General features: G+C 39.8%; 1 protein-coding gene across 2 annotated transcripts in view; it reads right to left on the bottom strand.

Moving 5' to 3' along the window:
* Nucleotides 1-14,804, bottom strand: part of mlip (muscular LMNA-interacting protein) — a 53,785-nt gene that overhangs the window by 14,843 nt on the left and 24,138 nt on the right. For both annotated transcript variants that reach the window (XM_026224732.1, XM_026224733.1), the window contains one exon: nt 7,474-7,593. In XM_026224732.1, the coding sequence (XP_026080517.1) occupies nt 7,474-7,593 (120 nt within the window). The remainder of the gene's footprint in view (nt 1-7,473; nt 7,594-14,804) is intronic.

Genomic DNA, 14,804 nt, shown 5'->3' with positions numbered 1-14,804 from the left:
GAGGTCCAACAAGGTGCAACGGTATCCAAGGACTTGCATCTAGGACGAGCAAGAAGGGCACCGGTGTGGTCCCGGGACTATGAGATGTTTTGTATTTGACTCGAGGACGTGTCTGCTTTATGGGTGGGGGGAGTGTAATGAAGTGACGTGGTAAAGATGCATTGTTATGATTGCGTGTGAGTGGGAGGGATTTGAGGGAAGATGGGGTTGAGTAAATAATTGTTGCACCTGACCATTGATTAGCGTGAAGGAGAGAAAAAAATAAATAGAGAGGCATAGCGAAGCGTGAGTGGTTCTGGGAAGCAGTGCTTTTGCAAAACACGGGGGTGGACTCAAGGTTGGGGGGTGGGTGCCGTTCGCATGCTGTTTAGGGCTGCCGGTGGTGAAGATAGTTAGCGGGCTAACCTGTAGATAAGGCCGGGTATAGGAGTGCCTTAGGCGACGCGGCTTCTCAGAAAAGGGGGGGCTCCGTTTATGCTACAGTCAGAGGCCTCGCGAGCGCTTGACTGGTGTCTGCTTTTTCCCCTCTACCAACCAGCGCAAAGCCTAGACCCCGGGGGAGGGTCTCGCATCCCGGGAGAGTTAAGTTTTGAACTCTTTGTGTGTGTAATTTTAAATCTAGCAGTATAGCCATTTAATGATTGGGTGGGAGGGTTATGATGAACTAAATTCTTATGTGGCAGTCTCATGGCGTCTTTTGTGTGTGGGGGTGATATGTGTTTCATAGCTTTTGCCTATTTATTGCATGTGTGCTAGGTTTTTTTATGGCCTATTTATTGCGGTTCTCAGTTTAGCAGCTTCCATGGTGGTGTTGTTCGCCCAGATTTGTTTAACATTAGTGCTTGGGACTTTCAGAACCTGACCCCGTCTGACATGTTTGGGAACTGCATGAATTATATAAAATAAAGATTACTGTTTCTACCCCTGTGGTGTTGCTTGGTCTGTAGAGTAGATTCCTCTAGCCACAACATAGTCTCCTGTCTAGGTTTACCTTAACACATCCATGTCCCCTATGCGATATAAAAACTTTGTAAATACATACTATTTCAAATGCATATTCCAAAACTTTTTCTTATGTTGAATTGAAAGTTCAGTTTAAGTGCTTATTATTCTTACCCAAAAATACAAAATGGAAGAAATAGTTAAAACTGAACACAATCTTTCTACAGTCATGGCCAAAAATATAGACACCCTTGGTAAATATGATCAAAGAAGGCTGTGAAAATGAATCTGCATTGTTAATCCTTTTGATCTTTTATCTGAAAAATTCACAAAAATCACACAGTTTATTTCATAATGATATTTCTCCCCATTTAAAATCTTATTATCCAATGAAAGGTTAGATTTTTGTGAATTTTTTTAAATAAAGGATCAACCATTAGTCATGGCCTAATGGTTAGAGGGTTGGACTCCCAATCGAAGGGTTGTGGGTTCTAGTCTCGGGCCGGACGGAATTGTGGGTGGGGGGAGTGCATGTACAGTTCATTCCCCACTTTCAATACCACGACTTAGGTGCCCTTGAGCAAGGCATCGAACCCCCAACTGCTCCCCGGGCGCCGCAGCATAAATGGCTGCCCACTGCTCTGGGTGTGTGCTCACAGTGTGTGTGTGTTCACTGCTCTGTGTGTGTGCATTTCGGATGGGTTAAATGCAGAGCACAAATTCTGAGTATGGGTCACCATACTTGGCTGAATGTCACTTCATTTTTTAAAAGGATTAACAATGCATATTCATATATATATATATATATATATATATATATATATATATATATATATATATATATATATATAAAACACCTGGATGCCTATTTTTGTGGTTTGGATTAATCAGCATTTCTAAACAGTTTGGTACAGGGTGCTATATCAATTTGTGACACCGAATTAGAACCATGTCCATATGAATTAAAGTAAGCAGTGTACTGGTGTCTGTTTCCTCCATAAATAACACACTTGATCTCTGTGAGATTTCTAGAGGCATATGTTGGGTCTATCAGCATCTTATTTTTTCTTATGGGTTTTATATATATGTACTGATGTGGGGAATTTCACATGACATTGGATTCTAGTGATACATGCACTTCCTCAGGGCTGTAGCCGGGGTTTGCGGGGCCCCGGTGCAGGTTGTACAAGAGGGCCCTATTTGAAATTGTTTAATTAGTATGTTCGTTCCGTTTATTTATATGTGCTGTTTACACAATATTTACGTTTTTTTTTTTTTTGTTTTTTTTTTTTAGGTTTGTAGGTGTCCAGGTAAAGAAACCAAATAATTAAATGCAAAATAGCACTGCATAGTCTTTACTGTAAGAATTAAATATACAGTCAAACCAAAATGTATTCAGACAACTTCAACATTTCTGATATTATCACAGTTCATTTGCTATAAGTTTAGAAAACTATTAGTTTAGTTAAACTGTCAGAAAAAAAATATAATCTTGATAAAATCAGATAACTTTGATAGAAAGGTGTGTAATGAATTACAATCAACCAAAAATTCAGATAACTTTTAGTATGACAATATTTACACAACTATCAATACTTTGTCGACCAATTACCAAGCAATGCTTAATTTTGTTCAGTCTGTGGTGCGAAAAGGTAGCATATGCAATAAAGAAATTTTTGGGTATAGTATGTCAGTTTATTTTATTTTGCTGTACTCCCTTACATAAGTGAACAATAGTGCCCTGCACCCACTAGTAAAAAATATATATATTTATATAAAAAATATCTGGTTTCTGAATAATTTTTCGATTGACTGTGGATTAATTCTTGTTAAAACTGCAAAGTAACTCAGTCAAGAGCAGTGAGTGGTTTCCTTTCTTTCATTTGGATTAACATTAAGGAAACCGACAGCAGCTAGCAAATTAAGCACAGGCACTTTCAGAGACAACACATGCATGATAGACATCTCTTTCTCCACTGTTCACTTTAGACATAACCGACAGTTTTTTTGAGGATACTCTCCAAGACGGGTATTTTGACATAATTGTGTATGTATTTATCATTACAAGAGGAAGAAGAGGCAAATACTTGCACTAGTGGAGTAACTGGTTACATGTAACAGCGTTAAATAATTTAATTGCAAAATAAATGTAACTGTAATCAGTTACAGTTACTAAGATTTTTTTTATATATATATAAATTACAGTTACTTATGAAAATGTTAACAATTACAAAGGGAATTACATTTGAATATTTACACACATCCACATACAGATTTAACTGATTTCTTTTCCTAATTGCACTGAGACATACGGCCCTATAATTTCTGCGATGCGGAAAACAAAGTCTGGTTCGTAGAATCCAGACATAAAAACAGAATTCCTAGCCTAACGTGGACGGAATATGCCACATTTTGGATGAATAAATCAAAAGTAGGTCAGTACACTTGAATCAAAACATGATATGGTGTCTGTGAATTTTAAGCGCAAAAACTTAAGACAATACATGAGTCCTGCATATTCTGCGTGTCTGTGGAAATCAGAGGTGGACTGGACATCGGGGATAACTGGGACAATTCCGGTGGCCTGGTAGCCGATTTGGCCCGCTATGTCAGTATTATTTATTGTATAATTTCATGCAGAGTTCGATTAATTAAATCTCTAATAAATCATGGATTGGTTAATAGTAACTAGCAATGATTCTGCTTGCGTGCTCTTCGGGTCTTCGCAAAACGGTTTGGATCAGAGTTTGATAAAAGAGAGAGACTGGAGTGGACTGTGGAAGCGCACAGGTGGAGCAGAGAAGCAAAACTATACTGTTTGGAGTTTCAAGGTCAGTTTCATCTGTAAAGATGCTATTGTAGTTTTGTCTTTGTTTACTTTGTCAAGCAGCAGCACATTGCTCACCATCACTCAAAATAGTGTATAAAGGACATCATTATCATCTATTGTAATGTTACAGTAATAATTTAGCTGAAAAATAATAGTATTTTATAATAGGTTTAGGGTGAGCTAGGGCAGACAACAACATAACCCTCGCAAAAATGAATGTATGCTATGCCATAATTACCAAGAATTAACCATGGTTTTGATACACTAACCGTAGTTTAACCATGGAATTTGTAGTCAAAATAAATACAAATGATAATTAATTTGCCAAATAAAAAATAAAAACGTTTTTGTAAGGTAAAAGCATGACATCATGTTCATTATTAGGATTTGTCCAGTGGGGCTCTAGACAAATTTTACTAGGGGGGCCAAGGAGGGGCCAGTGTTTAACCAGAGGGGCACATTAAAAATGGCAACATATTTTATTTCAATGTAATGCAAATAAATACAAAAAGTAATTCTTGAAAAAATCTACACAGTAATTTTACACAATCTAAACATGTTAATAAAAACAAACTACTATAAGTACTCTTATAAAATTCAATCAGGCAATCATACATTTCACAATTTAATATTTATATATGAATGTCAAGAATTCAGAAGTGTATATATTTATAATGCTTACACTACACTACACTACACTACACAGAAATAATATATAATTGAATTACGCTTATTTAAATGTATTGTGCAGGCTAAAAACATAATAAGCTTTTAATAATCTTTCAGTGCGCAAAACCATGATAATATGAAACGCTTCAAAACTGAGCTCACAAAGTGATTTTAAAAGTTTACAGCTTTTAAAACGTGTGTGATCTAACAGGCACAAGCGAGTCTTTTAAAAACAGCAACAAACATAAAATACAAATACACAAAATCAAGTCAGTTTATGCAAAATCCACAGCCTTTTTATCTACAGATCAAGCATTATAATGTGAGTATATAATATTGGAGAGAGTGTTACCATGCATCCTGCTGTAAATGGACGAGGTGCGCGCTATTTGAATACTGAATGGAGAATGATTGACAGCTGCAGAGGAGGGAAAACAAGGTTTCCGTAAACTTTAATTTAATGATGTAAACAGTCTTTTGTCCATAACATTAAGCTATGGAATTGCTTCAGATGACTTTGAGAAATTATAATCAGACCCAAGTCACCCAAACAATGTGAAAAAAAACGGGAGGTGCCGAAAAGCTTTGGTGCGCTGCACTAATTGACCCATGTAGAACGTTTCCGCTTTTGGCGCTCGCGTGTAAAATCATATTCATATACTTTTTTATACTTTTTTTTTTCAGCACGGGGGTGGCCACAGGGGTGGCCAGGGACATGTCTAAAGAGGCACGGGCCTCCCTAGGCCTCCCTGTAAAACCGCCACTGTATTTGTCTATGAAGATATTGTAGTGATGAAAGTACAGTTTTGTTAAATCTTGAGAATTAAAGTCATGAGAGAAATAGATATCAGGGCAAAATATATAGAATGAAAAGAAAAATGGAAGTGAAGGTGCAGTTCAGGAGATAACTTTTAATTATTTTGCATGGCCCCAACCTAAGGATTTAAAAAAATAAAAAATAAAATATGTGAGGTCCATACAAAAAATAGGGTTGTACATGTTTCAGAATTTGTTGTGGATGTGTGAGTGAGATTTCCAAGTCTGAAATTTTATTCCCAGTCCGCACCTCGTAGAATTGAATGGTGCAGACATGCGGTTTCATTTATTACACATAGGCCTACTGAAGCTAGCAGTGATTTCAGCCTCTGTCCATGAACACATAAACATAATCTCTAGAACTCTAGTCATTTCATGAGCATTTTTATTTTTTATTTAGAGAAAACTATCATCATACAAAGAGACAGCAGTGTTTTAAAAAGACACCAGTGTTTCAGGAGTTTAGCACACAGAATAGGACACATGCTTATTATTTGAGTTGATGTATATGCTTTTATTTATTATTATTTATACATCATTTTCTGTTAAGTTGCTTTTTAAAGATTTGTATTGTAAAAAGTGCTATACAAATAAACTTGAATTGAATTGAATTGAATTGAATTTATTAATCAGCTATTTTTTTTTTTCTTTTTTATTAGATGCAGTGTTTCCTGTATTTATGCAAAGATTTGGTTTCAAAAACAGTATCAGTAAACATTTTCTTATGATTTTAAATCTGCACTGAACTTCAGAGCAATCTAATTAATGTAAAAGGCAGTACTAAATTGTGATTCTGTGGTGGATGTGTTCAAATGTGATCATCTTAATTCAGTTGATCAAGGATTGTGAAAGTGTTGAGCACTACTGTAAGGTTAACCCTGCATTGTGTGAATGTTTGAAAATGATTAACAGTTGAAGATAAACATTCATTACAAATTTAGAAAAGTAATCAAAAAGTAATCAGTTACATTATTTTACTAAAGTAATTGAGAATGTTACACTACTATTGATTTTTAAATAGGGTAACTTGTAATCTGTAACCTATTACATTTCCAAGGTAACCTTCCCAAAACTGCTCTTTCAAGTCTTTTTCTGTTTGCTTGTTTAAACTGCAAATTGTATTTGTTAATTCAAGTGAAGGAGAGCTCAGTTCATTGTTGCGGTCTGTGAGACGTGGCTCTCTGCATGCACATCAAACGCGTTTTTCCACGTTTTGTGTTTGAATGCTTTAAACTCTTTTAAATGTTTAAATGGGCAAGGCTAAAAAACATGTGTAAATTATAAGATTTTGTGATGATGCGCAGCCTATTAACTGTACCACACCCCTCAGCCATGGGCTCCTATTATCATCACCGCCTTTCAACCCGCGACGGCCCTGCACTTCCTTAACCCACTGGGAATAGATCCAACCCAGCAGCTACTATGAAAAATCACTTCCAGTTGCTCTTTAAATTTCTTCTGAAGTACATATGGAATGTTGCCCCACTGATTTCCCTTTTCCTTGCTATATGCCCCCAACAGATAATGGAAGAACTGGACTTTGCATTATTCATATACAGATTGTAATTTAATTATTAACAAACAAAAATTACCATAAAGTTTATGTATGTCAAACTATAGGGACTTTCCTGTGCTGGCCATACCGGTTCCACAGCATGTGCCTGCATATTACAACAGATCGTGACCTCTGCTGCTGCCTACAATATCTGCCATTTTGCATATTGTGATCAGCACACCTTTTGTGGTTTATGCTGTTACCTAATTTGCATAAGTCCTTTAGTAAGTATGTTGCCAAAACAGCATAGGAAGCGTATTTAAATAAACACAAATGTAACAAATAGTTCAGTTTGGTTTTGCATATTTTTTAAAGAATGGTTGCTGCAACAGATAGAATTGCCTTTCTCTTTAATGCTAAATTAATAGCAAAAGGAGATGCATACGAACCCATTAAAATGTTTAAAATTGCACTTATCTGTCTACAATCTACAATCTTCTATAATGACCGCCTTAATGTGGCATGCCTATGCATTGCATACAGTATGTCCCATATAAACCCCTTTTCATGCATCGTCTAACTGCTCAAGTTATAGATTTTACAGCATAATTATATGCAACATCAAGGTTTTTTTCACATTCATTCTTTATTTGATAACATGAGCATATGCTAAAAGGCAGATGTTGAGTTTTTGTTCTTTGCAGTATTTATAGAAACGCACCTTGTATTGGTAACGACTGGATTTGTCCACTTGATGGCTTTTGAAAGGATTTGGGTGGAATTCTTCGTCATCTGTAAATCTGGATGTTGCAATAGCTGGTCTAATAACTCCAGGCTTTGTCTAAGACAAACAAGAAATATTTCACAAAATCAGTTCACCATTTCAAACACATAGTAACCCTGCATGTGAAAACCCAGCTAAAGACTTTTCTTTCTTTTTTTTTTCTTTTTTTTTAAGTTACTGTTTTCTACATAAAATCATCCCTCATAAAGATGTAGAACATTCTGTGAAAATATAACCTTTATATCTATAATATTGATTGAGTAAAGCCATGTCATAGATTGAAATCATAGTGAAATTAATGTTTGAAATCAAACTTTGATGCTTGCTATCTCATAAGTAGATTTTGAGACTTTGCATGAATTTCACAGATGGGGTTACATATGTCTAGAACTTTGTGCTCTGCCCTCTGTTTCTGCTTCAACAGTTATCAGCAATTCAAAATATGCATTAAATAAAAGGGTATTTTAACATCTTTCAATTGCATGAACCCTGGGATTTCCTCAAAGGCTCTAATCTTACATCACATTTCCATTTAATTAAACATTTAATCATTTCTGAACTGAGGAGATTAATTGCTGCAGTTTTTCAAGTGGATTTTTTGCCTAGTCTCTCTCTATACAAGATTGCAGCTTCAACAGTTCAAGGTAACAAAGGAAATAGATCTGGAATGCAGACAGGTCAGTCAAGCACATTCACGCTGTGTCTATGAACCATACTGTCGATGTACGTGCAGAATGAAGCATAGCAGTTTCTCACTCTAATGGTCACAAATTTCCCGGGAAAATATGTAATTTTCATGGCAGCAAATGCCACTGTACAATCCAAATAAATGCTTCAGCCTCAATGGTACTTTCACACATATGCAAGTCACCCATCCTGTGGGAACAGACAGAAGTGTGTATGGCCCCCTTTGTCTTTGGCAAGGACAAATCAGTGAATAATGTCTGTATTTTTCCTCCCTAAAACAAACTGCAACAAGCTGACTCATCTGACCACAGCACGCATTTCCACTGTTTGTCGGATCATCTCAGAGGAGCTCAGATCCAGAGAACTCGGCAGCATCTCTCCATAGGATTGACGTAATGATTTCTCCTTACATAACAAAGATTCAAGTTGAATTTCTTGATGCAGTGGCAGACTGGTAAGTGACAATGATTTTCCAAAGTACTCCTGAGCATATATGACTATATTTAACACAGTAGCATGATGGTCCTCATGTAATTATCTGAGGGTTCGCAGGTTACACACATTCAGCAGAGGTTTCCTGCCTTTCCCTGTACCGACTGATATTTCTCCAGATTCCCTGAATCTTTACACAATATTATCATAAATCCTTTACAAACTCACTAATTAGTAACAATGTAGGCACAAAGTTATAAGCCACAACTGTCACAACCTAGGACTTATTGTTGTTATTGTTCATACCCCTTGTGCTCTGTTTGACCCATTTTTCTGTCTATACCTGATTGTCATTTGGTTCAGGTATGTCTTGCTAATTATCTTCGTTATCCAACCTATTTAAGTGGTTTTCAGTCAACTGCTTGCAGTCTGGTCTGCTACATCCCTGCCTGCCTGTTCTGTCTTGGATTTATTGTAGACTATTTGCTAGTGATGGGAAAAAAAATATATTTTAGGTTACGCGTGTAACCATGATTCCTCGAGGGAACGAGACGCTGCATTGGAGGAATAAGTCTAATGGATGGGCGAGACATCATATGTGGATGATGTCAGAGACTAGGAAGCATAAAAGCATGTGCAGCGAAGCCGGCATTTAGCTTCTAGGAATGAAGCAAGCGCTGGCAGGGACGTGGGAAGTATGGCCCAGAGACGCAGCTTCTTGTTTACTCAAGGAACCATGGTTACATGCGTAACCTGAGACATTCCTCTTCAGGAACTCGAGCTGCATCGGAGGACACTCTGGGAATGAGAATGCCCACACCGGCAGATTTTCAAATCTCTGCCTAGGGTGGAAGAGCACAGCTAAAGCGAGAGAAGCCATGAGCCTGACAAGTAATCGGGGAAATCCGGCCCAATGGCCAAACTTCAGAAGGAGTGAGTCTTGATCCCCAAGAGAGGGGAGATCAGAGGACTTTTGGATAGCATCCTGATCTACCACTTAGCATAAGCTTCTTCTGGCCGGAGGTAGAGGAAACCTGTAGCCAGAGGGTGTCTGCCCACTGACTGGCCACCGAGAGGGGCACAGTAGGCTGCATTGGCCACCACATAGACCTTAAGGGTGAAGTGGGTCAAGCCTGTGGAGAGAAGGGAACTACCGATCTGTGCCAACCGGGCAGTTAACTGACAGGTTTCCGCCTCAAAGCGTACAGTTTCCTCGTGGAGGGAGCTCTGGTTTGGAGGATGGTCTCAGCAACCTCAGTTGAGTGACTGGAAGCTATGAGTTGTGCCTCCTCAGAGGCCACACCTAAAGCTTATAAGCCCTGTGTGGGGGCATGCCTTCCACCTCAGAGAGGAGATCTCTCCTGACAGGAACATCCAATGGTCAGGTTCGAGAACCATACTTGAAATCAGGTCTGAGAACCATACTCAGCCTGGCCAGAACGGTGCTACTAACAGCAGAAGGACCCCATCCCAGCGCACTCTCTCCAGAACTCCCGAGAGCAGAGCAATCAGGGGAAAGGCGTACAGATGAAGCCTCGGCCATGAGAACTGCTCTCCGTAATAGAGGAGTTTTTTCTGTGACCACACAAGGATCTGGTATGCTAGTTAGTAGAAACGGTGTGAGCACAAACCCCCTTGGTGGTTGATATAAGAGACCACCGCTCTGTTGTTATTGCGCACCAACACATGGTGACCTCTTCAACACATGGAGCCACTCCACAGACCGCAGACAGGGTGGCCACTCATGACCGCACCCCAACCAGTGAGGAACGCATCTGCCACTAGCATTATGCGGTGACAAGGAGCTCCCACCACCGGACCCTGAGACAAGAACCAAGGTCTCTTCCACATGTTGAACGCACATATGATCTCCGCATTACCATTAGCATGTGAAGCGGGTTTCCCCTCGGAGAGAACCCCTTGGTCTTGAGCCACCACTGAAGGGGTCTCACGTACAGCAGGGCAAGAGTGGACACACTGGACACAGCTGCCATCAGACCCAGCAGTCTGGAACTGTTTGTTAGTGAGTGACCTTGCCTGACTCTCGTGTCTGTGGTAAGGATTGACTTGTTCCAAACAAGAGACATACGTGCCTGCTTCATGGTCAAATCCCATACCACACCCAGATAAGTGGTTCTCTGTACTGGAGAAAGCACACTTTTCTGGGCAGTAAGTCTTAACTCCAGCTCATGTGAGCAAGAATGACATCTCGATGCTGAACCACCATCCGCTCTGATTGAGCTAATATCAACCAATCATCGATGTGTTTGAGCCGTGAAAGTGTGAGGTAAATGCAAGGACAGGGCAAGAAGGCTTTTGCCCTCAAAAGCAAACCTCAAGAACTTCCTATGACGAGGAATGGTGAAGTACCGGCTGTAGGACCTGGACCCTGCAATGCAAGGAGGGACCAACTCGAAGGCCTCCATCCTCAGAGATTGTCTAGTTCTGTTCCATTACCAGAGCCTGCTCACGGCCCACCTGTTGAGTTGAGGCAGAGGAGAACCAAACTGGATTGTGTGGCCTCTCACTACAGTGTGCAGGACCCATTGAGGCACGTTTGGCAGGAGTTATCACGCTGCCAAATAGTGTACTAAGGGAATCAGCCTCTCAAGACTGATCTCTGGTGTCATCAGAGCAGTTAGCTTGGTGCCCTAAAGTGGCGCACTGGCAGGAGATGGCAAAACTATCTACTCTGGATACCTCTGTGGAGGTTGTGAGCCTCTTAGCACCGCTAAGTTTCTGGGCAGTAACTGCGAGAAGTGCTCGCCGGAGACCACTGCACCCTTTGCAGGGTTGGCAGATCAATCTCCTGAGGGCACTGGGGACAGATTGCTACCATGTAATGTGGTGTACAGCCCTCTTCCCCAGAGAGGCCTGCCCTCCGAGGTCCTGAGCCACAGTGTCAGGACTCTCAAGGCTGAAGTCTCCTATAAAAAATTACAGTCCTCAGACCCATGTCGTCCTATTAGGAAGACTAGACCAGATCCTGCTCGGGGCAGGACCAATGCAGTACATGACAGGAGCTCCCACACCGCCATGTGACCTCCAAAGAGAACCAGTCTCGCAAGACTGGCCTCTGGTGCACCTAGAGCAGCTAGATCTGAGCCCTGAAGTGGTGAGCCGGTAGGGGATAACCGTACTAGCTGCTCTAGAGAACTCCATAGAAGTAGCGAGCCTCTTAGTACTGCTATGTGTCCGGGCAGTAACTGAAAGAAGTGCTCGCTGGAGACCGCTGTGACCTGGATCACCGGCAGGGTTGGCAGATTGATCTCCTGGGTGCAGACAGGACAGACAGGCACTGTGTAATGCAGTGTATACCACTCTTTTATCCGAGCTGGCCCTCAAAAAGTCCTAGGCCTTAGGCATCAGGACATTTACGATGAAAACTATCCAGTGAGAATGACATGCCGCAGATCCGCCTTCCGCTAGAAACCTTCGGCTTGGGAGCGCCACTCTGATTCTAGACTCTGCGGAGTGTGAGAAGTGACACCCCCAGCACGAGGGGCTGGAATACTTTAGGGTAGGGACAGCTAACCTCCTCAGAGGAAGAGAGGTAAGCACGTTCTCACTCGTGAAATTTTATATTGTATATCTTGTATATCTGACTTCTCATAGTCAGATAAATATTTAATTTTTATTCCTCAGAATAAATGTAGTGAAACAACCAGACCACTAAACATGGTCTGGTGTAGAAAGTGTGGCATATCAGACCTGAACCAGACAAATTAAAGAGTAGATCAGGAGCATTGAAACACGAGCCAAATTCCTCAGAAAAGCAACAGGATGTTGTAAATCATTCATAGTGCCACAAATGAGAAGCAAAACATCCAACCAACCAACTCTTTCACAGAACAGCTTTCGACATTAACACCATTAGAACAATTATTGACAATTTCAATTCAGAGAAGAGATTGTCAAATATGGGGCAAGTAATTGAGATGCAATGCCAGCCATCACATGTAAACCCATGAGAGTAATAAACAACATCCTTAGATTGACTTCCCTCCACCAAGCAGAATCAGACTGAAATTCGTAAGGGGGCCTTTTAACCTCTGGTCTCCACAGAACATCCTTATGTCAGAGAATTGCACAGGACCTGTCTTTTATAGATATAAATGGACCAAAATGAACTCAAAAGGACTTATAAATGAATATCAGCCCATCACTTAACTCCATATTCATTTATATGTAACCCACACCTTTGACCCACACCTTTGATCATGTTTATAATCACTTATTGTGTATGTATTTTAATAACTATTGGATATTAAGTATTCATATTCATGTTTAGAATGTATGTGTTTGATTCTGCTTGCTTGAAATCTTTCTGGTCATCAGTTATTTGTCAAATGTATCATATTCTTGTTATAGGAATCATGTCCAAAATGATATTATGCAGGTGCGGGAAAATTTGGACCACGTGCTTGATAAGATAACATATGATTTGTCATACCCTGAGCAAAGACAATATCTAATTGGCCAAAACAACATTTGAGGTGTGGCCAAAAGCCCCGTTTAAAAACACAGGACACCATCAAATTCTGCTTTTAGCATTTGCTTTTCAGCTGCTGCTTTTAGTCATGACTTTTAGCATTCTTTGAGTGCGGTTCCAGTGGCTCTCGGCCTGCACGCCTGCTGCTACTTTCACACTATGAGAAGAAACACCACCTAGTCTCATCAAACTTTACTTCTATTCTTTTAGGTTAGTTTCTTTTCTTTTCCATTTGAGAGTTTTGTGTCCTGAATTAAGTTTTGTATTGCCGTGTCTCCAAGTCTGACCCAAGTGCCTTTCAACTTCAACCAGCCCAGGAAACCCCCTTTTCAACGACAACAAAGGGAACCCCCTTACAAAGGCAACGCTAGTACCTCCAGACTCTGATCTGTACTGGTGTATCTAATATCAATGCGAGGGTTAATTAAGTGATTGATGGCTATTCATGTCTATGCAATTTCACGTATTGCTGTAAACTTGGGATTCCACATTTTCATTCTCTTAAACTCATTTCCTAACTTTCTCTCTTCCTGCAACTAGTGTGAATGTGTGGGTGTGTGTGCTTATGTGTTAGATTAGCTCATATGTCTTAGATTTATCTAACAAGGCCTTATTCATATTGAAAAGAGAAGTATCTTGTGTTTTCTGCTTACAAATTAATGTCTTAAACTGCCGCTCTTGTGTCTGTGCTAATTAATAGTGTTTTCACTATACTTTGGATATTAATATAGAGTGCAGATTTGATGTTAAACAGCTCGTTCAGTGAATCGCAGGGCGTCTCAGTGATCAGCCGTGAAACTTTGATTCTGTTCAAATTCCCTTTAAAATCTGATTCCCTTTGGGCTAAATTGACTTGTTTCTCTTACAAAAGATTCACATCAAAAACAGAAATCATGTAATGTAAGAATTGCCTCGGCACTTTGCAATCCGCTCAGTAACACAAATAACATCAATCTCCTCAGAGAAAACTGTAGCGAGCTCTCACTCAGAGGGGGAACAAACCACAGGGCGGGCAACCAAGCCTTAAGAACGACCTCTAGATCTAGGGAACACGTGTGAAGATAGGAAGATCCGTCTCCAACCCATCTGCCAGATCATGTGCGATCCCTGCAATCTCAGATGCTACCATTCTTCAGGGCCATCAACTCCCTTTGAGATTCTGCCTGCTGCACTCTCAATATTTTTCTTATTTTTCTTCCGTGGGCAGGGAAAAAAACACACAGCCTGAACAGTCTGCTCTCGCCTGAAAACTTCTCTTGACTGAAGCTTGACTAAATGACTAACATCCCAAAGAAGCACAAAGTCTCTTTTACGGACTTTTAAATTAAATGTTCCCTCCTGGTGGAATGACCTTCCCAAAATATTCAGAGCAGCTGATTCCTTAGCCATACAATCGGCTTAAAACACATCTCTTCCATTTTTATGTGACCCTCTAACTTTATTTCTCAATATTCTAATTATATCCTTAAAAAATCGAACTACCTTTCTAATCTTTTTGTATTCTATTATTCTTTTCATTTATTATGCAATTATATATGTGTGTGTATGTGTAAAGACCTCTAACAAGCTTGCTCTATTCTTTTTTTTTATTCTATCTGTTTTCTTTTTATTTATTATATTAGTTCAAATCCCATGCTACGTGTACTGTGTTAACCTA

This window comes from Carassius auratus, chromosome 38 (assembly GCF_003368295.1).
Source record: "Carassius auratus strain Wakin chromosome 38, ASM336829v1, whole genome shotgun sequence".
In the NCBI taxonomy this organism is placed as follows: Eukaryota; Metazoa; Chordata; class Actinopteri; order Cypriniformes; family Cyprinidae; genus Carassius; species Carassius auratus.
This window is presented reverse-complemented; position numbering and strand designations above follow the sequence as displayed.